This window comes from Podarcis tiliguerta (genome assembly GCF_965153285.1).
Source record: "Podarcis tiliguerta genome assembly, chromosome: 3".
In the NCBI taxonomy this organism is placed as follows: Eukaryota; Metazoa; Chordata; class Lepidosauria; order Squamata; family Lacertidae; genus Podarcis; species Podarcis tiliguerta.
The window spans coordinates 47,010,079-47,035,435 of record NC_139536.1 but is presented as its reverse complement, the minus strand read 5'-3'; the positions used below and the strand labels follow the sequence as shown (position 1 = coordinate 47,035,435).

The following is a 25,357-nucleotide window of genomic DNA, read 5'->3' as shown; positions in this document are numbered from 1 at the left end:
CCCAAGATTTGGGTCACAACATAATGTTTGCTGACTGGGAAAAGTTATGGACCACTGGTATGAAATTTACAGCATCTAATGCCTTAAGAGAGAATATTATGAAAATGATATACAGGTGGTACATGACACCAGTCAAGCTTGCAAAAATCTACCACTTACCTGACAATAAGTGTTGGAAATGTCAAGAGGTTGAAGGTACATTCTTTCACCTTTGGTGGACATGCCCAAGGATAAAGGCATTCTGGGAGATGATTTATAATGAGTTGAAAAAAGTTTTTAAATACACATTCTTGAAGAAACCAGAGGCCTTTCTCCTGGGTATGGTTAGCCAACAGGTGCATAAGAAGGATAGGACATTTTTCATGTATGCTACAGCAGCAGCAAGGATACTCATCGCACAGTATTGGAAGACTCAACAGCTACCCACACTGGAAGAATGGCAGATGAAAGTTATTGACTATATGGAATTGGCAGAAATGACCGGCAGAATCAGAGACCAGGGAGAAGAGACGGTGAAGGAAGATTGGAGGAAATTCAAGGATTATTTACAGAAACATTATAAGATAACGAACATTTGATGACATCGGATTGAGGATGAATGGGTATTTGGGAAAAAGTGATCAGAGAAAGATTTAATATTTTGTCAGACTAAGGAAATGCAATTATCTATTAGTCTTTAAGAGTATTAGAAAATCAAAGTACGATAGAGGACAAGAATTTGCAGACAGAATATATGATTTGGAATACAGAGAAGGAAGGCCTGGGGAAGTCGGAGAAATAAGTTAATGTAAAGAATACAAGGAGACAAAAATTGTTTTTAATATGTTTTATTTTCTATGTTGTATTTTGCTGTTTTGTGTTTGTGTGTTGTAATACTTATCTTTTCTGTTTTTTCCTTTTCTTTTTCTTTATGTTGTTTTTCTGAGGTCGTTGGTTTAATGTTGTTTCAAGTTTCTGTTGTAAAACTCAATAAAATATTATTTAAAAAAAAAAAAAAAACAATCTGAAATACTGGAATGCCACAGTCTTCCTCCTGTGATCCTGCCTTTGCTAACAATTTGAATGGAAGATTGAAATGTGCTAATGACTGCAGCTAGCAACCTGACTTTATTCATCAATGCTGCTTCCTTTTTACTGCTCTTGGAGAGGAAATTCTTACCCCTTCAGGAAATGTGTAGCTGGGGCAGCTCAACCACAGTAGGGAAACTGGGATGACTGCCTGTCAAAGATTTCTCAGTTTTCCTTGATGGTGGCCGGTTCCCTTACTCTTCCTTTGCTCCACAGCCTTCCATTGAGCAACTGCAACTCAGCCCATGTTTACTCAAAAGTTGTTGCTGGCATCCATATGTCTTGAGAGACAATGGAGTGTGCCTCCAGGGGTGAGGTGAAACTGCTGTGTTAGCAGCACGGAAGTGACTTCTCTGGGGCGCAAGTCTGGGCAGTGTGTATGGAGGTCCTGGGCTGCCCAAAAGACAAGACCTCTCTCCCAGCCTCACTGATGTTTCCCAAAGGAAAGCAGAGCAATATGTTTGGCACCAGTTTGCCTACAGGAGTTGCCAGAAGGAGGCATATATGGCACCATCCAACCACCTTAGCAACTTCACTCTGGATTGTATAGGGTTTATTCTCCCAAAGATACCCCACAAGGCAGCAGAGGTTTAGGATCAGAGTTTCCTTGCCCTAGATGGGCCACCTTCCCAGATTGATAAGCCCCGTCTGCCCCTCATTTTCCTCTACAGTATTTTGCAGAAACTGCCTCCCAGGCACCACTGTTCCAAGCAGAACCATTAAAGGGGCGAGCGGTGGAAGAGATGCAGAATCCTGCTTCTTGGGAACCAGCTATCCAATTACCCCTGCTTCCAAAATAAACAAGCAAAAAAGCAGCTGCTTTCTGAGAAAGACCTGCTTGGAAAGCAGGACTTAGACGCACCTGTTCCCCAAAAGAGAACACAGTTGTCTTAGAGCAAAGCGGATTTCAGTGAAAAACAGCATGGCTCATTAGGCTTGTTTGCTGGACCTCTGCCAAACTGCTGCACAGGGTGCTATTCTGACAACAGCAAAACAAACCAGCCCAGAACAAAACCCGCACATGAGAATTAAGGCTATATGGGTGAAACCCTTGCCTCACCCTTTCCTCCTCTCTCTTTGCTCCACCTTCAACATTTAGAAGGGAAGCTCCTCCGAGCAAGGCCCTCTAATATGTACATGGATGGTACTAATAGTACCAAATTGCTCTCTTGATCCGAATGCTAATGTTATTTTACAACCTAATCGTTTTTTCCAACACAGCTTGCATACCTTAGCTTCCTTGCTTGCTTGAGTGTTCTGGAACTATTGATCTTCAGGGGGGTACTTTGCTGCTCTCTGTGTTGTCACTGTAACCTGGATTTACACACAACTCTAAGTTCTCTCTACAATTGTGTCCAGTTCTTTTGGACCAGTTGATACAGATGGCAGCACCACTAAATTTCCTATTGGGTTTGTAGGAGACCTGTGCTCTGTCCAAAGTCTGGATCCTGAACCAAATTGGGCTGATATGGGGCAGGCTTTGGCTGGATCAAGTTGAGACAGTGCCATTTCACCCCAGATGGTTGGGGAAAGGGTTGAATTCTCCATTCACCAGCAAGATCAAAGTCCTTAGTCCCTTGGTTCTGGTGAAGAATCCAAAGCAAAACAACGTCACAGGCCACAAATCTCCTTTCCTGGCTTCTTATACAATGGTACCTCGGGTTACATACGCTTCAGCTTACAGACTCCCCTAAGCCAGAAATAGTGCTTCAGGTTAAGAACTTTGCTTCAGGATAAGAACAGAAATCGGGCTCTGGGGGCACGGTGGCAGCAGGAGGCCCCATTAGCTAAAGTGGTGCTTCAGGTTAAGAACAGTTTCAGGTTAAGTCCAGACGTCCGGAATGAATTAAGTACTTAACCCGAGGTACCACTGTACTTCTGTAGGATGACACCGCCATTTTCTTAGGAAAGGTAAGGTTTCCACTTGCCCCAATTCCTTTACTTTTTGCTATGGGTATATCTAGCCCATGACATTCTTCTGTCCTTTTAAAGTCTGCATGTTGCCTATGGACTTTGGGTCATGTGTACCATCTTCCAGGAATGTGAGGTCATTTGCGGCTCCTTTGTAGAATTGCTGCTCTTTAAAAATTGAGGAGCGCTGAGGAAAGACATTCTCTTATTGCTGCAGGTGCTGTTTTGTGCACGAGTAACTGCTGGTGACTGAGCATGCTCCACCTCATTCTTAGCATCAGCTGTGAAGCCTAAACCAAAACAGTCTTTGCTGTATTCTTTGGTAGCTGCACAGTAACTTGTGCAGTATTTTTCCATCCCAGGCTCCAATTCAGCTCTGAAGATGAATGTGTGTTTCAAGGCCCAGCTGCGCAGTGCAAGGCTGGAATCTCCCTATGTGTATGCCTGAGATTTTAAATAGCAGCCTGGGATCTCATGTATGTCGGAGTCTGGGGTCATCTAATCCTAGGCATATACCTCTCAGGAGTCTTAATGAAGCTGTTTGGCAGTTTTAGGACAAGGTTAGAAGTATTAATTAATATTTTCAGGACTAGATTGACAGCTCTTAATGCCCTAAAATGAAGCAGGTTAATATTTTGCTTGTACTGAAGGTGGAAGGCCTTGTTTTTATGTGCACAAATTTGCTCTGCACATCAGAGATCCTGTTTATACCAAGAGTCACAAGGAAATGGCTGAAGAACTGTAGGCAAAGTGTTATGATTTATGCATTTTAGGGCAACATATATACCTGCATGTAAGCTTAATTGATTTTGTAGGCGTAAAGAACCCAGCTATCATACTTATAGAAACCTGAGTGGAAAATTACCAGGCCATAAAAAGAGCATTTTCTTTAAGATTCTAAGTGTCAGTTTTCAGTATCAGAAGAAATGAGAAAATGTTCTGTGGTTACCAAGGGAGTTTACACCAGATTCAGATGGCCTTGTGGTTAAGAAAACAGGAATGTAATAATGAAAACCTTCTGCTGAAACAATCTTCTGTCATACGAGAAGTTGGTTGTAGATTGTGACCTGGATATTGGATTAGATGAGATCATGTTGTTATTAGTAAATATAATTTTTGGAAATCTATCATCTCAAAAAAGACAATTCAGTTAATCAGGCCCAGGAAAATAAAAAGATGTTGTTTTGTTTGTGCAAGCTTATTGTTTTACTTGCCCCCCTGTTCCCTCTCAAGCACTTCTCATGATGAGGAAAGACTACTGACCTACTCGGAGTGACACCTGTCATTTACCATCTCATTGCCCTCCATTTTAGAACAGAGCTTCCTTCTTCAAGCTTATCTTTTTAGAATTGCTTCATGGAAGAGAGTACCTCTAATTCTCTCCATCAGTACAGCAATCCCAAACCATATGCGTAAACTTTATTTTTTGTGAAAGTATTTTTAAAAATTGACAAACACAAATCTGAACAGTTGCTACACCATCATCTTATGAAAAAAAACAAAAACTCCCAAGTGGAGCTACCGACTGAGCACAAAAATCCCCCCCCCCCGCTTTTATGATGCCCAATTTTCTTCTCTCTCTCTCTCTTTCTCTTAAATCCATATATGTGTCTCACAGATCTCCTTGGAGCCATGCTCCAAATATGTATGTTCAAATATGAAACAACAGAAAGTAAACAAAGAACAAAGACCCCATAGAGATGTGGATGATGGAAGAAGTGCGTGGGGGTGGGCGTGGGGGCTGGGGGTGGGAGGCAGATTCATTGTACAAAATGAAAGGAAGATACTATATAATCTGCAGTGTGTGTGTGTGTGTGTGTGTGTTGGAAGTGGTCCATTTAGAGCCATTGACATGAAGTGTGATTTAATTCCGCAGAATGCGCATATACAATGGGTTAGATCCAGAAGCACACCTTCTGCAAATGGAAAGGCAGAAGGAACTGAGAACCAGCACTTGTTGGAGGAAGTGTGGAAACGGAAGAAGACAATTTCCATTCCCCCTTCCCCTTGCATCTTCCATGCTGTCCCGGAGGGTTCCTGAGCTCTTCAGAGGAGCTTTCCAAGAAGCTGTAAGAGGAAGGCAGAATTGGCAGAGACCATCTCCTTCCACTTCTTTGGCAGGAGCATCCTGTGAGCAGATGCTCACATTTGTGTCAATGGCCATCTTACCTTGGAAATGAAATATGAGTAAAAAGAAACAAACATCCAAAGCTTCAAGGGAAATCCACCAATCTCTACCACTCCATAGCCTTCTGTGGCAAAAAGGGCCTTGATTATGGATATATGTGCTCATTGTGATTTTTGCATAGCACACACACCCCATGATTTGCAATATATTGCCACGCCAAAAATAATGAAACAGACATAACAATATGGACTTCAAACTGCTTTTGGATGATATGTTTATATATCTGCCAGTGCTGGTCCTGAGCATTCTCCTTTCTCCACGACCAACACTGCAGCTTGAGGCAGCAGCGGAGGAAGCCTCACGGACGCCTGGGGCAGCGTGTGCGGCAGGGCATGGCACAGTGCGGGGCCTCTGGAGTCTGCCTGCCTCCTCCCACTCAGCCACCCTACAGCTGGGGGGGGGGCAGTGGGCGGATCATTTGGGCAGCGCAGAGCCTGCACGCACCCAAGCCACAGTGTCTCTCCCAGGGGAGACATGTGGCTCAGGCACGCTGAAGGCCTGTGGTGAGTGCCGCCCACCGTTTTGTCACCCCCCTCAGTGGTGACACCCAGGGTGGCCCGCACCCACCGCACCCCCCTTCCTCCACCCCGGCTTGAGGAACCGGTGTGGTAACCGAGGAGTTTCCAAATGATGCAAGTCCAAACCCTAGAACAGAGACTTCTGCAGCCATTCCCCAGCTTGAAAGAAACAGCGTTGCTCATTCAGGCCATTTCATTGTAAGGAAGCAGAAAGCTGCCTCAAAGCTGGGGCTGCGGAATGGAGACAGCAGGTGCTGCTTGTTAGTTTATTCTGGGGAGATAATGGTCAGCAATATATATATAAAACTATAAAAAGCTTAGTTGAGAAAATTATTGCTTAACCAAGAAATTTCTTTTGAGCATCATACTGAAAGGCTCAAGAAAAAAAAGAGAAAACACAAAAGCAATAAAAATGGTCAATAATATAAAAAGAGGCACCCAAAACCCCTGTGGAGCTCTGGCTTGTTTCTTCTCTTTACCTTTGATGATGTTCTTGCTATGCTGTTCCTATAAAGATTGCCTTCGGCTGGGGGAAGGCTAGCAGATGCAGCCTGGGATCGTTGCTGTCTTCTACTTTGTTCAAAAGGTATTTTAAACTAACTCATTTGAAGGAAGGGAGTTCAAAAGAAGAAGAAAAGCAACCTAAAGGAGCAGCAAAAGGAGGTCTAGCATTTTAAGGGCTCATCCAGACTTCCAGTTGTGATTTCTAAGGCACAGAGTCCAAGAGGTTTTCCTTTTTGTCCCACCACTTTCCCTGACAAAACCTACGGTTGACGGTTGAATCAGAACAAACGTCCGTTGGGTATTCTGTGGACTGATGTTTGTTCTGATTCAGCAGTGAACCATGGGTTTGCCCAGAGAAAGTGGCAGGAGGAAAGAAAAACTCGGACCCGTGCCTAGAAACTGTGTGACAAGCAGAAGAAATCACAGGAGAAAGGGAAGTTTTGGTGAGCCCCCAGCCTTGTAGCAGTCTCAGTTGCTTACGGACACATCCACACAATACAGTGAAAGCACACAACCCCCTCCTTATTTCTGGGAACTCTAGTCTGTTCAGGTTCCCAGGTTAAGAATCTAGGTTAAGAACTATGGTTCCCAGGTTAAGAATCCTGGGAAGAATCCTAGTGGAAGTTATATACTTTAAATGTATGGTGCGAATGTGACCTTTGCTTGAAAAGCCGTGAAGCAGATCTAGGGCCGATTTAGGTCCTCTTCAGGCATCCCCCCGCTTCCCGCTTCAAAGTTAATTTACTGGTTTTTTACAAAACGAAAACATAAACGTTAACTTGCTGTCCACTATCTCAACTTACGTTGCATATTTTCCATAACTCAACAGTACAAGGCTGCCCTTCAAGATGCCACTGCCCCCGGAGCAGATAATATAATCATCTAATTACATTATATAATTATCTGTGGATTATCTGTGGTGTGGAAAATTCAAATTTCCTTACTTCTGCTGGGTCACATCACAGCCCGGTACTTAAATTATGAGGGAAGAGGTAAGGAGGGTCCTAAATGAAACTCACAAGTCCTATCCATTCCATTTAAACCAAAGTTTTCCACCTCTGGAGCTTTTTAAAAACAAACAGACAAACAAACAGGACTTTGGGGACTCACCTCAAAAGGAGGGTGGTACCATTTGACCTCCCTGTGATTTGAGCACTGCAGGTGTGCAGTCCATATGCACACACCTCAGAATGAGGTAGTAGAATCCCGAGAACTATAGCGGCCGAGGGGTTTGAACCAATTTAGACAGAAAATGGGTGGTGCCACTTTTGAATGGTCTTCTGTGTGCTCTACTAGCGATGATAATGAGTGCACTACATTCTCATGACTGTGTGTGTGTGTGTGTGTGTGTGTGTCACTTTGAATGTTGGCCCGTCTCACTTCTCAAAGATAATGAAATATTACCTTTATTATCTTCGGCATTAACACAACATCCTGAAGATACCCACGGACAACATCAAAGAGATTGAAGACGGTCTATTCCCAGAGATTTGTAAGGTATTATAAATAGCCAGATCTGAAATAGCATTTATCTCCTCTCCAGATCATAAATAATATTGACCTGACTGATGAATGTGATCATTCAGTTAAAATCTGGCAGACACAACACTTTATTTAATGCTGCTCCTCTGACTCGGCATAAAATCTGTGGAATCAGCTGTGCCTCCTTTGAAATGTCCTTTCCTCCCTTTTAGCTCTAGGAGTCCATTTGAAGACATCAGGGTCTTCATTAGGGATTAGGGGCCCCTGAATTGGAGTTGGCCTGTTTCGAGAAATAGGGCAAATGTGGAGAAGAGAACAGATGGGCAGGGAAGATGTGGGAGGGAAGGCATTGCAAACAGAATCCGATAAAGATGCAGATGAAACGAGAATCAGAATAGGAGGTGAGAGAACAGGGACATGAGGAAGGTGGGTGGTTCAAAGAAGCACAAAAGCTGAATGGGATTTCACGATTCTTTTCCTTTCCTTTTCAATCCCAATCCTTCCTGGAAACAACACAAGACGCTTTGCATGGCTTTTCCCACCCACCAGCCCATTTTATGACAACCCTCTAACGTGTATCTGTCAGGGTATTAATAGACCTCCAGGTCTCATTTATTTCATGTTTGCTCAAGCAAAGGAGTATTTAGGAGCTAAAGGGAATTGAAAATGAGTAAAAGAGCTCCTGAGAAATTAGTGGATGGACTTATTTCTTATATCACCATCTTGAAACTGAGCAGAGACGGTTGGTGTTTAGTATTGCAGGCGGACATGTGAGTGACTTTTAGATAAAACGCTGTTCTTTGCTAGAATACATAGAATGTGTTTTCTTCAGCATAGCAACCTCAAGTTAAAAATTTCAGGGATCCTTTAGAGTATAGCAAACATTCTACACAAAAGAGGTGTGGAGCTTATTATAATTTTAATGGTGCCATTTTTAAGTGGCATTGCATTAATCAGAAGCTCATTATGCACCTGGAATGTTTTGCATTTTAACTTCTCTGCTATGATGAGATTCACTTTCGTACCCTTGGGATCGCTACGTGATGACAGCATCAGAGATGGAAGGAAGACAATTTTGGTTCAGCATCCTTCTGTGTCACCTGAAAGGAAAGACCTTCACTTAACCGTCCAGGGGTCCTTTACCTTTTACCTCGCCACCTAGAGCACTGGTCTTCAGCTGGTTGGTCAGGACTCATCACCAGGTCATGGCCTGATGAAAGGTGTGTCTCAACAGCAGCACTATATGGTAAAAAATAAAATAAAAATGAAGACAAGGATTCCCAAATTAGGGCTGCCATCCGTCCAGGGTTTCTCATACATGTCCTCTTTTGGGGTGCCAGCACCCCCATCCAGGCAGATGTTTGCATTTTGGATTAAATGTCTGGGTTGGGGGGGGGGTTCTTATTTTTTTGGTGGGGCATGTACATCTCTGCCTTGGAACAGATAGCATGCATCAGGTGGCCTGGAGTGGCCTGCTGGGGTCGCACTAGGCCTGGTGTTGTTCCTGGCTGCCACCAGACCTTTTGTCTGGTTGCCCCATGCTGGTCGCCAGGCCTTGCGCGACCTTCCCATTGTGAGCAGGAGGCCAAAGACAGCAAAGGTAAGAGAGGAAGGGGAAGAAGAGGGGAGCCCGTGGGCGAGGAAGGGGTTAGTGGCAGATAGGGGGCAAGTGAGGGAGATGCAGGATGGTGGGGTGTGTGTGTGTCCAGATGGTGGGGTGTCCGAGTTTTTGATCCCCGGAATATGGCAACCCTATCCCAAATGAATGTTTGAGTTAAAAGTAGAGGAGGCTAGTCCATTAGGTTAAGTGGGGCACTGCTTCATCAACCTCAGTCTATCTTCAGGCAGCCCCTACCTGCCTATCTGGGGGGTGGCACTGGCTGTCAGCCTCTTCCTCCTCCTCCTCCTCCTCATTATTATTATTTATTAAATTTACATAATACCCTATACCTGCAGGTCTCAGGATGGTTCACAGACTAAAATTACAATATAAAAATGCAGAATACATAAGCAAAATAAAAAAGAAACAACCAAATAACACCCCCCCCAAAAAAAAACATTTTAAAAGGGCATCCTTAGTCTCTGTGTTGCCCTTACAGACTTCAGCAGGGGGGGGGGAACCTGAATTAGTTCTCTTCCTAACTTTGGCTCTTGCTCCACTGGGCGTTTGATCTCCCCTGTCACTTACAGCATTGGTTTTCAGTTGGTGAGTTAAGTTTGGCGCCACCTACTGTTGGCCTCCCTGACTCCCACCCTACCAGTCTCTAGAGGCAGCAGCCCTATACTGGTTATTGGTGTGTTCTGAATCAGACAAGGCTGAAGATTACTGATCTAGAGGGAAAGGGGAGGTAAGCAAGTAGGCAATGGCAACTTCTGCTCCTTCTATTTGCACTTAGTCTTTGCTTATGCTTTCCTCCATGCCCAGATGGAGAGAGCAGGCCAGTGTAGAGACGAAAAATTGGGTTCCCCTCCTCACTTCCCCCCACCCAAGTTTTTTGAAAACAGATAGGGAAAATAATATGGAAAAATCTCCAAACAAAATGTTTTCCATCCACCCCCATGCATTCTCGTTTCAAGGCCCGTGAGGAGGAGAAGCAAGACCAGGAAGTCTGATTAATCAGCAATAGGTCTCCTCCTTATGTGGGGTGCCCAAGAATGCTGACCCCCCGATGCTTGATCCTGCCTGCCGGCATGGTATAGGAACATTTTCCTACCATTTGTTCTCACAAATGGACTAGTCTCCAGGTCTGTCCCCATCCTCTTTCATTCTTGCACTGCAGGATTGAGACCTTAACACTGACTCCTTAATAGGTGCTACTCCATTATGCCTCCTGCATGCAGTTGTTGGAGAGCAGAGGCGGTGTTCTGACGCCAAGGGACTCTAATGCTATTTCTGGAGTCTATTCTGACTCCATCAGGTTGTTAGTTGCTGGAGTTTGCTGCTGCCTTCCCCCCCCCTTTTTTTTTGCAGATGCCTAAATGCTTCTTCCCCAAAATCCAGCTTTTCAAACATCTGTGCATTGCCCTAAATGCTTTTTAACAAAAATCTGTTTAGCTATCTATATATAACAGCTTTTCAAGTGTGGGACATTTTTCAACCTGAGCCAAGAATTCTCAGCTAAAACTGCCCCCTCCCCTGTCCAGTCCCTGGTTCCCATTTTACCGCTTCTGGCCAGTACAGTTATGATATTGGAGCACTCCTTCAAAATACCCCACAGGCGAATAATCCCATAATTGCTAACTCATACTCTCAGTCAGATGGGCAGGGTATACATATTATTATTACTTTTCTTCTCCTCCTCCTCCTTCTTCTTCCATCAATGGTTCACAGGCTTGTCCCAAGTGGAAATACAGTACTGTGCTTACCATGGGGGTTTGCTGAGTCTGTTTGCGATGGTGCAACGGCGCATCTTTAGTGTTGAGACCAGAATCCAGTCCTCTGCCTCTCCCTTTGCCTCTAACTCAGCCAGATCTGCTTTATTAACCTACCACTCTTCCACTACTCTGGGAACTTCTCTTTCAGGAGGCAGAGGCAGAACTGACTCAGCTAAGTCCTTTCCCCTTACCAAAACATTGGGCAGCAGCAGTTTGAGACCTTCTTCTCCATTTCTGCCTGAACTTTCCCACCCTCAACCTCCTCCCCTCAGACAGATCCTGCCATTCCCACCACATCTTAACTGGCACTACGAGACCCATGGCACATCTGGAGGAAAGCATCAGGTTGGGGAAGGTTGGGCAGTGGGGCAGAGAGAGCCAATGGGGTGCCCTATGGATGTTGCTGGATTCCAACTCCCATCATCTCCATCCATTGGCAATGCTGGCTGAATCGATGGAAGCAAGTCCAACAACACTCAGAGGGCACCACATTTACTTCCTCCAGGGCACAGGTAGCCTCAGCTAGGTAAGTGCTGTGCCCCAGGAACTTCTCACCATTCAGGGAAGTGGTGTATCGTGTGAGAGGGGTGGGGTGGGGAGAGCACACACATAAATCCACTCCACTTCCCATTGGGGAGGAGTTGCAGTGGACCGTGTGGCCACCCACTCCCCACCGGGGGCGGGGGACTTTGTTCCCCGTTGCCTGGGGGATTCCGGCCACGTCAGAGCCCGGCCAGCCAATCCGCTGGCTGGGGTGTGTGTGGCTGGGGCCGTTTAAACTGAGGAGCGAGCCAGAGAACTTCCTCGTCACAATTTTGTTAGGGTTGCGGTTTGACCTTGTGTGGGGGAAGGGAGGTGTGGCCATCACATGCCCCTCCATGCTTAAAGGTATTCCGTTAAAGAATTCCGGGGGTGTTGATCTAGTCTGAAGCCCGGCTGGGGGGCTAAGGCTTTGACACGACCCCGTTCCCGACAGGAACAACAGGGGGAGCTTGAGTTGGTTTGCATCGACAGGGCTCCTCCTACCGGTGGTTTACCCTTACTGGACTTCCTGCACAATGGGCAGGAGTCAGATATAGTCAGGTCCAATCAATGTCTAAGCCAATACCGCTCACATTCTGTAATTTCAATAAAGTTGTGGCCAAAATTTGCCCAATAACATAAACCTAATATCTGTGTCCTTGTGTGAGTTATTTCCAATGAGGGGGTGGCTGCGGGGTCTCGACACGCAAATGTGTTTTGGGGTGTTTCCTTCTCCTGTCCTGAGTTCCTTTGAGAAGGGACAGGATTGAAATCTGATGGAACAGCAATTGTGTCCTCTGTTTTGGTTAGTCGTTCCTTCCTCCACTTGGCTGTTTGTCTAGAGCTGTTCAGCATGGAGCAATTGACAAACATTGGTTCCAACCCTAGGCAATCAGGAAGTTGCGAGAGGAGAAAGAAGCATTTCTTGCTGCAGCATTTCTCTGATGAAGACACAAGTCACACAGGCGTGAAATGTGTTAGATCACTGTGGAGGTTTTGTTAAAGAGTTTGCATTGCTCCTTCTGTTTTCTTAGACAGTCGGGAACGTTGGCTTGCAGTTAATGTGCTTCCGACTATCTGGATCTCCACTCTCCCAATGCTTTAAAAAATAAATAAATTAAAACCCCTTTGCATGAATTAACAATCAGTTGTTGAACAAAGCCCCTCACACAGGTCTCTCTTGAGATTCACTAACAAAGCCCATTTTCCTCTGCCCTATGCTTTGCATACAAAGTACGCATTAACCTTAGTGCTTTCAGTGGTGTTATGCAGGTCAGTCAGCTGATAACTTCAATTTCATGAATTGCTTTTATTTCAGCATCTTGACCCTTGGTACTGCTGCTACTGTTTCTTTGTATAACAATGGCTGGCAATGGCTGAAGGAGCAGATTCTTTTTTAAAAGTCATTGTGGGAAATAATATGTTATACCTGCAAATGTCTCTGACTTTATAGCAACAGGAAATGTCAACCCATTGATTCGTATGCGAACCCAAGCACAACAAACTTTCAAAATTCGCACTTATCTGAAAATTGTGATACAGTTCTCCAATCAGTGTTTACTAAAATGCATACATTGGGGAAAAGTGTGCATAAAAATGAAGATTTTAGTGAAAATAACTTACAAAAATGCTTTGTATTGGGGAAATGGCTTACAAACAGGTGTACATTAGTCAAAGCATGTGTTTATTAGGAGAACTTTGAACTAAAACACTGATGAATTCTTTTGAATATTCTTTTTTTTAAAAAACAACCCACAAATGGCTGCAAAATATCAAGAACTGAATTTCAAATAGGAGAAAAATGAGAAACAGAGAGAACCAAAATTGACAGATCCTTCCATCCCTAGTTCACATCAGTGTAAAGAGACATATGTAAAGGTTATTGCTGCTCTAATGAGATAGTAGTCCTGTCCAAATGTCATAAGCGTTTTGAATAAATATCTGGACATTCTACTTTTACCTTTTAGGAAGGGATTATTAATCACTCACTTAAACTAAAGGGCAGCCAGTCAAAACAGAACATGTAATTGATTGTTTTAATGGCATTGGGATTTATTGAATTGTAGAAGTCATTTGAATGTTTATGATTTATCTTTGTTGTTATGACTTATGGGCCTGATAAATAAATGATTTGAGTTGAATATGTTGTGGTTTGTCGTGGTCCTCTGACACATATTTTGAGGCTTTATCTTAAATGTTGAATTTCAAGAGGAACATAGTTACAGTCAAATCAAATCTGCCCTTCTCCAGGATATGCCATTCCTCACCCCCAATCTGCCTTCCATCTAACAGTCAGCTTTCTGTGGTCACACACCTTACTAGGCTGTTGGGTTTTTTGCCGGCATGGGGGTGGGGGCTCCTAGGCTTTCCCCTTTAAGGTTTGCTGTATTTTTAAAAAATCTTTGTGTTCACCAAGCCTTCTGATAGCACCTCTAGATTGTGATGTCATCATGATTCCATAAGGAATGGCGCTCATACATGAATGTCAGAAATAGAGGGAATGATAAGCAGAAAACACAGTGCCAAAAGGTTGAGACTAAAATCTGATGAAGATACCCCCCTCCATTTCCCAATTATCTCAACCAGATAATTGTGCAAGTTGTGGAACTTTATGTTTTTTTGTTTTGAACAATGCTATGCTGTCTCTAGCTTTACACTGCTATCCATAATGCACCAGCACAAAATGTGGGCAGCTTAGTGGCTGTTTGGGTGTCGATAATACTGATTGGCAGAATTTGCAACAGAAGCCAGCTGCACATATAATTAATGACTGAAATGCACTCAACTGTGTGCCTTCCACACATCCCACCTCAATTCACTGGTCACAGCATGAAATCTTAAGTTTATCACAAGGCTATAAACAAGGAAATATAGTGAAATTCAGTTTCGTGTTTAAATCCATAAATATATACATAATGAGAGCATGCCTGCATATGAGGAAAAGATGAGCTTAGTGAAGAAGCAGACTTATCCTGTATATGTTCTCATATCTCGGTCTGCAGTGCTGTTTTTATGACATCAGGGAGATAAGAATTGAAATGTTTAGCCTGTGGAAGACAACTACAGGTCATGATACAGTGCCAGGTATCAGATTCTGAGCATGCATTTTTGCAATCAGACTTCGCCTGTGCAAGATGACTGTAAATATTCATTAATGGATAGTCCCCGAGGTGCCATGTGTGGATTGCTTTACTGCCAGCACTGTAAAAGATATGATCTGGTTTGATGTTCGTTGGCAAAATAGAACCAATTCACAGAGATATTCTCTGAACGTTCTTTTTGGTGGAATGTACATGAGGAAATTGGAAGTGCTGTGTCTTCTGTTTGCAAACCTGTAGCAGGTACATACTGTCAAGTCATTAGATCCTCAACAGTAGCATGAGAACATTTTTTAAAACTGTGGCATGACTGTTTGCAGCAGTGCTTTGACATTTTTCAGCATATTTTTGTGATGAATTCAATTGTTTTATGTACTTTTGGCAGTTTGTGATTTGTATTGTGCTAGATTGTCCATGTGTATTGGTAAACAAACACACACTGTTTTACAAAAATATATAGTTAATGGTCATTAAACTTACTAAATGAAGGCTCCATTTCAATACAAACAGCAACATGGGATTATTATTCTTGTTGTAACTTCCATGTTCTTTTCCTTCCTATATTTTCTAGCTCTAAACTTCTCTTCTTATTAACTTTCTCATTTTTTCCCCTCCCCCTTTGTCATCTCTCCAGCATTTTCCAGATACAGCTGGAAAAAGGCTCTTATCTGAAACCCAAGAAAGCCACTGTAGACCTGCATTTGCCAATCTGAAACTCTTGAGATGTTTTGGACAATTCCCATCACCCCTAGCCAACTGTGCCGGCCGGGGCAGATGGGAGTTGTAGTTGAAACATCTGCAACAGCTGGCTTAGTCACATTTCTAAACTAGATGAATCAAAGGTCTGATTCAGTATTAGTCAGCTTCCTGTGCCATTCTTTCTTCTGCCTATTCTTTCTCCTTTCCCCAAAAGATGGTTGATATAACAGCCGCGTAATTACACATCCATACTGCTGAGGCAACCCACTGGTTGAAGACCAATGCAAACATTTGGGGTCCTCCCAAATTGCCAGCTATTCCATGCTAGGGGGATCTGACAGCGACTGCATAAATAGAAATGTGGCATTTTTTATTGCTCTTTCCTTTCCCCTGCCGAAGCCTTTACCTCGGGGACTATGAATTCATGCTAGACTGCAGGTGAATTGCAGCTATTGAGCCGTGTTCTTCCGCTTGGGTGTCTCTGATTCTCTGCTGAGAATGCACCCATTAGAAAAATATCACTTACACCTTAAGAATCTATGAGGATTAAACTATATTCTAGCACATATTTTCTACTATGCTACATAGTAGACCCATAGGGAAATCCCAATTAAAGGAACATTGTTTTGGTCCATCTTGCACTGTACTGCCCATTCACTTGCCACTTAGGATCTTGCATAGCTTCTAATATTATTTCCAGCTGCTGTAAACACATTAACCAATTGCTTCTGTAGCTTCTCTGTTGTATTAAGCCGCCCCAAAGTTCAAGGAAATGTATTGTGGGTTGCTTTTAATTGCTAGCTGTTGGGACTGTTACTGAAGGGAACCATCTGATGGACCATCAAATCACTGTGAGGCTTTTCAATGGAGGAAATAAAACCATAGGCAGTTGCCAGGAAATTCTCTGTGGCTTATAGCCTTCCACTCCCACCCAGTTCTTATTGGACAAAGATATTTGAGTATGGTCTAACAGAAAATATTTCTTAGAAATATAGACTGGGTTTTATTTCTTTATTTTATGGCACAAAGGGACAGGATGTCACTTGCATTTTACCCATAAACTCCTAGTCATCATGCAACAGATTTAGCTTTAGCTAAGCATATTTTCACAGCTGATGCTATGAAGGTCTTTTAGCATCCCTTCCACCTATGAGCAATTGTGACTGGTTGAAATGTGATTCATCATGTATCACAGAGCCCTGCTGGAAAATTAATGTGTGGACTTGAAGCACTATTTTCTTACCTGCATACAATGGTCTTCAGCAAGGTATAAACCCATAATTGTGAATGAAACGTCTAGCTCTGTCAATTTCAGGTAGCAGGACAGATGATAGCTTTTCCAGATTGTTGAAGGTGGGGTGAGAGAAAGACATCACAGCATGTGATATAGATACTCACTTCTGGCAAACAGGTTTTTGCCATGTTTGAAAAAACCTGTTTGACAAGAGATCACAGTAGGGATTAGGGGGCAGTAATGTGTGAGTATGTGATCCTGCCACATTTTTTTCAACCATCACTTGTCAGCTTCAAGCAGACATAGAGAAGCAAAAATAGAAGGAACTAGGCACAGCTGAAAGACAAGAGGGAATAGGAATTCTCCAACGTACCTGAGTTTAGGCTTAGTCACATGTTGCACTGAACACTGGGGCAAGCTGACTTCTTTCCACACATGTGTAAGTATTTGTGTGAGAAAGTGTACACTGGATTTGTACAGCTCTTCTATTATGTACACACAGGTCCACAGAGTATATACACTCACTGAATGTAATGTGTGGACACCTCTTTTGTTAAAGCCAAACACATCTCAGAAATAGTTTTCTTCTTCAGAGTCAATGTGCATAAGTATTGCTTGTGGTCAATCTGCATAATAATAATAATAATAATAATAATTTATTATTTGTACCCCTCCCATCTGGCTGGGTTTCCCCAGCCACTCTGGGCAGCTTCCATAGAAACCAAAAACACACTAAAATATCACACATTAAAAACTTCCCTAAACAGATCAAACTAGGATGCCCTGTAGCCCAGAAGCCTTACTTAGATTGCTTTTGAAGAAGGAAATTTGTGCCGTGTTTCCAAAATAAGAGCCAAGTCCAGCATCTTGTTTTCACAGTGGCCTTCTAGAAATAGAAATGGTAAATAGTCAAATGGGAATATTCAAATAAGGGGTGGTTTGGGTCTTGCCAGAGATGAAAATAAAAATGTTTTCTTTATTATTGGCCTTTTACAATATTGTGTATCTCGGCACACTCTAGAAATACTATGGTGTGTCTAAATGCTACTGAAATCATTGGGATTTTTTTTAGCATGCCCACCTTATTATTCTTTTATGGAAGCTGTGACCTGACTCTGTCTTTCTTTGGAGTAAGCCCAGTAAATGGAAAGTTTGACACTCTTCACCAGCATTTCTTTTTATTCTGAAATTGTTCCCTTCTGATCTGAGAAATGTGATTTGGTGCATTTCCATCCTATTTCCAAGCTCATCATTGCAAAAAACATATGTATTTAAAATCTGAGAATCTGTGATACTCTTAAAATCCAATGAGAACCTGGAGGCTAAGCAAAAGTTATTTGCTTTCGGTCTTGTTTTTAAGCTAATAGTGATTGGCCAAAGCAATATAATAGCGCAAAATAACTAACTACTTGCAGGACCTTAATTTGCAGGACAAAGTTGCTGCAGCATTTGATTGACTCTGATGATTTGTGAATGTGCATCCTTCTAAGCTCCCTATGACGCACTGACTTCTTTTTTTTAACTGTAATGCTGTTTGGCAGATTGGATGTGTGGTTTCCTCTCGTGTTCTCTGTTTCTGGATGCTGGATTCAGCCAGACTACTGCAGCAAGCAGTCGTGCTTATCAGAGCTGGAACACAGTGTGCCGAGTACAGGCATACCAGACTCCTGCCATGTCTATTCCAGAATTTAAATCACCAGAGACTTAATGCTGACCACAGCTGGGTGGATTTTGCATGGAGGAGGGCAGGAGAGGACTCAAACATCTGTTGGGTAGCATGAAAAGAAGCATTGCTTCATTTGCAAGTTCAAAATACCCCCCCACACACACACACATTAACCTGAACAGGTTCAGCAATATATGAAGCAACAGAATACAATTTTACAGTCTTCCGCAGCCTGATCATCTCTCATCATACTGCCTGGGCCTGGTGGAAGTTGTTGTCCGAAACATTTGGAGTGCATGAAAAGACATATATGGAGACACACAAGCTGTAGCGCACTGGCCAGAACTCAGGCACACCTTCTGTCTTGCCTGTTACCTTTCCTTTTCAGAGCCCCAGCCAAACAAGTTGCTTGTAGAATAATTGCTTGCAGGCCAGGGTCCCATGGCTGGTGGGTTTCTTGCTGTTCAAGACTGAAGAAGGGGGAAGAGATAAGGCCTGTGTTGATTGCCCACAATGGGTTAAGCTTTACCTGTGCTGGGGTGGAACATGCCCTTATATTACATAAGGAGGAAAAATATTTTTGAGCATTAATGCAGATACATAGAAATAACTGCACTCAGGAAATGCGCCTGTTGAATAAATGAGTACCACTTTAACATAATCACTTCTCAGAAAAATTGCACTTTAAAGAGTGCTAGCTGCTGAAAATATAATTGTGCAAAAAATCATAATAATGGACTATTCTATACCAACCTGTTTTTCTGAAACTTCTAGCATGTACTTTTTATTTATTTCATTTCTTTGGCCTGCTGTGCATTATGAATGGAAATTTGCTGTTTTGGGAAACTTCATTATCTTTATATTTGAAGCAAAGTAAATTGATTTTACATATAAATGCAACCCAAAATGATAAATGCCGAAGGGCCAGATACCATCTCCCTGTATCACTGCTGTATTCCTAATAGGGGCGTGGGTGGTGCTGTGGTCTATACCACTGAGCCCCTTGAGCTTGCCAATCAGAAGGTTGGCGGTTCAAATCCCCGCGACGGGGTGAGCTCCCATTGCTCGGTCCCAGCTCCTGCCAACCTACCAATTCAAAAGTACGCCAGTGCAAGTAGATAAATAGGTACTACTGTAGCGGGAAAGTAAACGGTGTTTCCATGTGCTCTAATTTCCATCACGGTGTCCCGTTGCACCAGAAGCGGTTTAGTCATGCTGGCCACATGACCTGGAAAGGTGTCTGTGGACAAACGCCAGCTTCCTTGACCTGAAAGCAAGATGAGCGCTGCAACCCCATAGTCACCTTTGACTGGACTTAACTGTCCAGGGGTCCTTTACTCTTTTTTTTAAAAAAAAAAAACCTTTATCTGTATTTCTAATGCTGATGGATGTGTGTGTGATAACACCCTGAATTGCTGGGCAAATACGGTATAAACATCTATCCAAGACCATGACAGAGTTTTCAGATGATTTGCCCTGGTGACCCAAGTCTGGAAGAGGAAATGCTGGTGTTTACACTCAACTGTTATGTGAATCAAGTTCAGCCTTAGATATGGCCTAACTTTGCATGGTCTGAGGAATGGTCCAGCTCTGCAGACCCTGTGGGCCCTTTCTTAAACTCTTCAACAGCTGGCTGGGGTGAGGAGGAACAGAAAATGAAGAGAAAGACAACCATAGAGACTAATATAGATCACCACACAGAGAGAAAGAGTGAAGAGAATGTAGGGATGATGTGAGCCTGGAAAGGAGAAGTGGGCTCTCTCTGGAGGGGCAGGGGACTTACTGTACTCTGAAAGGGCCAGACTTTGAGGAGAAGGACAGTCCACAGGGCATTATGATTTACAGTGTTGAAGGCCTTGGTCAGGTCAATAAATGCCATATACAGGGGTTGGTTTTGGTCTCTACATTTTTCTTGAAGCTGTCAAGCAGTGAAAATCATGTCCACTGTCCCCCTAGAAGGTCAAAAACCATTTTGAGATTCAGGAAGGGTAGCCTTGAATATAGTTTGTTAAGATCCATGCAAGAAGTTTTCTGGCCGCAGCTAATAAAAAGATGCCTTGATAGTTTCCACAATCCATTCTGTCATTTTTTTAAAAAGGTTGATAATATATCTGTATATATGCAACTATACTATGTAAGCAAGTGACCCATGCACTGGCTCAGTTTGCGCCCCACATGCTAACTGTCAGTGGTTTCCCCCTTCTTGTCATTGTTTATCTTTAAACTGGACTTAGACCAAAGAGAGAAACCCAAGGGTTGTCCTCTGACAGCCCTTCAAACCAAGTTTTTAGTCCTTATGTCTGGAAAGGCAGAGTTGAAAGTAGATGAGCAATGTGCACTGAATTATCAGAAGTCAAAGGGGCACTCGAAAAAGTCTCCATTCCTAAACCAGCTCACTTTTGTGGGTTATTTAACAATTTAGTAAAGGATAAAAGGAGAATTCCCTGGATGCCTAGATCCAGGTTTGGGGGCAAATTCTCTCTTGGTGAGAAAACCCCAGCAGAGATTTAAAATCACAAAACATGCAGGAAAGTAAAGCGTGGAAATATAGGCTTAAAAATGCCTCCTTTTAGCTAAGTCTAGGAAACCAACTTACTCAATGTTCTTAACCCCTTTGTGCATTAACTAGACCTGCTGGTTATATGAGGCTGATTCTGCTTTTTGAGCTTAGTGAGACTCACCTGTGACTACATGCTGTAGAATTGTTTTTATTGGGATGCTTTTTCTTCTTCTTGATTTTGATTCAGATTTTAGAAATTTTTGTTGTTGTTCTGCTGTAGACAACCCTACAAACCATCTGGTTGAACGGTGGTATATAAATGCATAAAATAAATAAACAGGAATAGTGATCATGCTGCATATTTTAGCAGTTGAGGGTGGAGTTTCTTCCCCCTTCAATATCTAGCAAAGCCAGAAATGGAAGAGAAGCCAATATATATGTTGGCTATATATTTCCTCCAGTATAGGAGGCAGAATGGCATTGAATAGTAGGGTTCATGATCAGGGGGGTGCTATCATGCTTACGTCCTGCTTGTAGGCTTCACATAGACTGGCCACTGTGAGAATTAGATTAGATAGACCTGGACTAGGTGCACCTATGGTTTGATCCAGCAGTGCTCCTCTTATGCTCTTACATATATGTTCAGAAAAGATGATGCAGAACAAAAAAAAATGTGACTAAATTAGACAAAATAAGATTGTCTGCCATGTTAACATGCTGAATCTGCATCTTTTATACCACAAAATCCAGCTTTTTGTGGCACCAAAGTTGAATTGCCCAGATACCTATTTATTTATTTTTCTTCTTTTTAATAGGGTACAATGTTGTACCCTATTAAATGGGATGCAGGTGGCGCTGTGGGTTAAAGCACTGAGCCTAGGGCTTGCCGATCAGAAGGTTGGCGGTTTGAATCCCCGTGACGGGGTGAGCTCCCATTGCTTGGTCCCTGCTCCTGCCAACCTAGCTCAAAGCACAAAGTGCAATAGGTACCACTCTGGCAGGAAGGTAAACGGCATTGCCATGTGCTGCTCTGGTTCGCCAGAAGCGGCTTAGTCATGCTGGCCACATGACCCGGAAGCTGTACGCTGGCTCCCTTGGCCAATAAAGCGAGATGAGCGCCACAACCCCAGAGTCGTCCACACCTGGACCTAATGGTCGGGGGTCCCTTTACCTTTACCTTTAATGTTGCTCTGACTACAGATTCTGATATGTCTTGTAAGAAAACAGCTCTGAATTTGAGTGTCCATGGGCCAGATGGCCTAACTGCTAATTCTCAGTTCCCTTACTCAGGAAATGAGCACAACATGTTTCTTTTTGTGTTTTCTAGGCCCCACTCGCAAAATGCCACCAACTGCCAGTGCCATGGACTTCTTCCAACTCTTTGTCCCTGACAACTTGCTGAAGAACGTGGTCGTGCAAACCAATATGTATGCCAAGAAGTACCAGGAGCGGTTTGGGAGTGATGATGCCTGGGTAGACGTCACTCTGACAGAAATCAAGGCTTTCCTCGCGTACATGATATCCACCAGCACTCACCATTGCGAGTCCGTACTCAGCATCTGGAGTAGTGGTTTCTATAGCAACAAGAGCATAGCACTGATCATGACTCAGCCGAGATTTGAGAAGATCCTCAAGTACTTCCATATTGTGGCCTTCCGTTCCAGTCAGACTACGCACGGCCTCTACAAAATCCAGCCCTTTCTGGACTCCCTGCAACACAGCTTTGACTCTGCCTTTAAGCCTTCCCAAACCCAGGTGAGATATGGTTCCTTGGCTGTGGGAGATCTTTGGTTACTCCATGCTGGTACGTCAGAGGCTCTTTTATACCAGAGCTGCAGAACATAAATGTATCCAACTTTCCTGATACTGTGGTCCCTCAGTTTTCGAACGTAATCCATTTCGGAAGACCGGTTGGCTTCCGAAATGTTCAAAAACACAAAGGCCGCCTGCAATTTCCACTGAGAAAATTGGGGGGGGGGGAATGCAGCGGAAGCCGTTTGACTTCCGAGGCGCGTTTGAAAACGGAAGCAATTACTTCTGGGTTTTCAGCGTTCGAAAAGTAAAACTTTCAGATTCCAATGCTTGAAAACTGAGGTACCACTGTAAACAGCTGATTAGCGTAATAGGATCTCATAATACAAAATAAAAGTGGATCATGTAAGAGGCCGCTGAGATTATTACTTTCACTATGTTACACTTTTCGTGTTTTTACGTTGTAAACTGCCCTATGATCCTCAGATGAAGGGCAGTATAGAAATTTAATAAATTTAATAAATTTTAAAAAGAATTTTTTCAAGTGCATATTTAGCACGCACTCCCAGCAGTGCAAAGCATGAATGTGCAGCGGTGTGTTTATGAATGCATGTCATACAGTTTTGTGGTACATCAAGATAAGTATGTACAAATCTATCCTGAGCTAAGGCAGGCACTTAATTCAATCACAAAATAAGCCATGCTACTAAGGTTTAAAGTTCATATATGATATTTCTTTTCAGTAAATTGATTAGCTTAGCTGTAATCAAATTAAGATGAAACCAGTCACCAACAAACCAAAAGAATTAGCCAGTAGGAGCTACTGGTTTTCATTTTGGAAGGTGGTGACTCAGAGGGATAAATTAATTCAGCTTGTGTCTGTACTATTTCTCTTTATGGCTAATTGTTTAATTGAATTGAAGACTGGAACCCAGCATTAAATGTTAACCCTTTCCAACATGAAGGTATAGCATGCTTTGTAAGTGAAGAATATTCTTGGAAGGCTGTTAGTGAGAGAATATTCTGCTGACTAAAGAGTGGAATGTGTTTTATCCCTGCTTGAAGACTGCAGCATCGAGTGTGAGAATTAGCCACCAGAGATATGCTAATAAGAAGACTGGGAAAGTGTCTTCTCCACTGTCTCCACCGCCACGAAAATCTAAAGATGCTGTTACTTTAACATTTCTTTCCCAAATAAAACAACATTTCTAGCCACAGTGACAAACTGCAGCAGCAAGGCAAATGCTCTTAGAGCCTAGAATGCCTTATTCTGAGGAAGGAACTCCCCATGGCCCTTCCTCAGAGGCTTTGAGGAACTACTTTCGGCTGGTGGAGAGGATTCAATCGTGGCCAACCCTCCACAGGTGGAGAGCAGATGGATTTGACACGCACACCTCCCTACTGAAGCAGCATGGCTTGCATTTGGTGCCAGATTCAAATGGCAAGGAATACAAGTTGTGCTTGCAAAGGCACCATCGTGGGGCCTTAGAGTGTGCTACCAGTCATTCGTTGGGAAGCATATTGTATTCTGCACTCTTTGAAACAGACCATGACCATGGCGATGGGGGGGGGGGGTGGATCCACTTGTTTGCTCCCATGTGTATCCGATGTCTGTTGAAAGCAGTGCAAATTTAAACAGCGCCAAATTCAACCTGTGCAGGCGAAGGGACAGCCAAGACTTCTAGTTACTTTTTTTGCAGCCGCAACTGACATCCTGACAGGTGGGCATGGCTGGGGGGGGGGGGAATGGCTTCATGGGCCAAATTAAAAGCCTTGGTGGGCCTAATTAATCCCATGGGCTGCTGGTTCCCCACACGTGGGCTAGAGTGAGGTGGAGACGGAAGCAGAGAGACTTGCCATGTCTGTGGGCACCCAGTGTCAATAACAGGAACCAGGCAATGACAAGGGCGCATGAGCCTTGGAGGATGCAGGATGTGTCAGTTTACTGCTCCAGTTCATCCACAGCCCAAGACAATGGTCTCAGCTTGCCTCATTATCACCTGGCTGCCAATACACACCTGCCCTGGTGACAATCACGGCCGGGGCAAAGGCTTAAAGCCCTTCTCCCCCAACCTGCGCTGCTCCACTTGAGATCAGAGGCCAGGTTTTTTACTTCAACATAATATTATGTCTGGTTTGACCCTAAGATGAACTGGAAATCAATGGAATTAAATTAGCCGTGACATTGTCCAGGTTCCCATTGCTCACGGTGGGAATTTGTTGCAGATGACACAACCTTGATGGCAGAAAGTGAGGAGGAATTAAAGAACCTCTTAATGAGGGTGAAAGAGGAGAGTGCAAAATATGGTCTGAAGCTCAACATCAAAAAAACGAAGATCATGGCCACTGGTCCCATCACCTCCTGGCAAATAGAAGGGGAAGAAATGGAGGCAGTGAGAGGTTTTACTTCCTTGGGCTCCATGATCCCTGCAGATGGTGACAGCAGTCACAAAATTAAAAGACACCTGCTTCTTGGGAGAAAAGCAATGACAAACCTAGACAGCATCTTAAAAAGCAGAAACATCACCTTGCCAACAAAGGTCCGTATAGTTAAAGCTATGGTTTTGCCAGTAGTGATGTATGGAAGTGAGAGCTGGACCGTAAAGAAGGCTGATCGCCGAAGAATTTATGCTTTTGAATTATGGTGCTGAAGGGAGACTCTTGAGGAAATCAGCCCTGAGTGCTCACTAGAAGGACACATCCTGAAGCTGAGGCTCCAATACTTTGGCCACCTCATGAGAAGAGAAGACTTCCTGGAAAAGACCCTGATGTTGGGAAAGATGGAGGGCACAAGAAGAAGGGGACGACAGAGGATGAGATGGTTGGACAGTGTTCTCGAA

At 43.4% G+C, this 25,357-nt stretch overlaps 1 protein-coding gene across 1 annotated transcript in view; it reads left to right on the top strand.

Moving 5' to 3' along the window:
* Positions 1-25,357, top strand: part of PGBD5 (piggyBac transposable element derived 5) — a 75,199-nt gene that overhangs the window by 23,214 nt on the left and 26,628 nt on the right. The window contains exon 2 of the mRNA XM_083433634.1: positions 22,093-22,520. Coding sequence (XP_083289760.1) covers positions 22,093-22,520 — 428 coding nt within the window. The remainder of the gene's footprint in view (positions 1-22,092; positions 22,521-25,357) is intronic.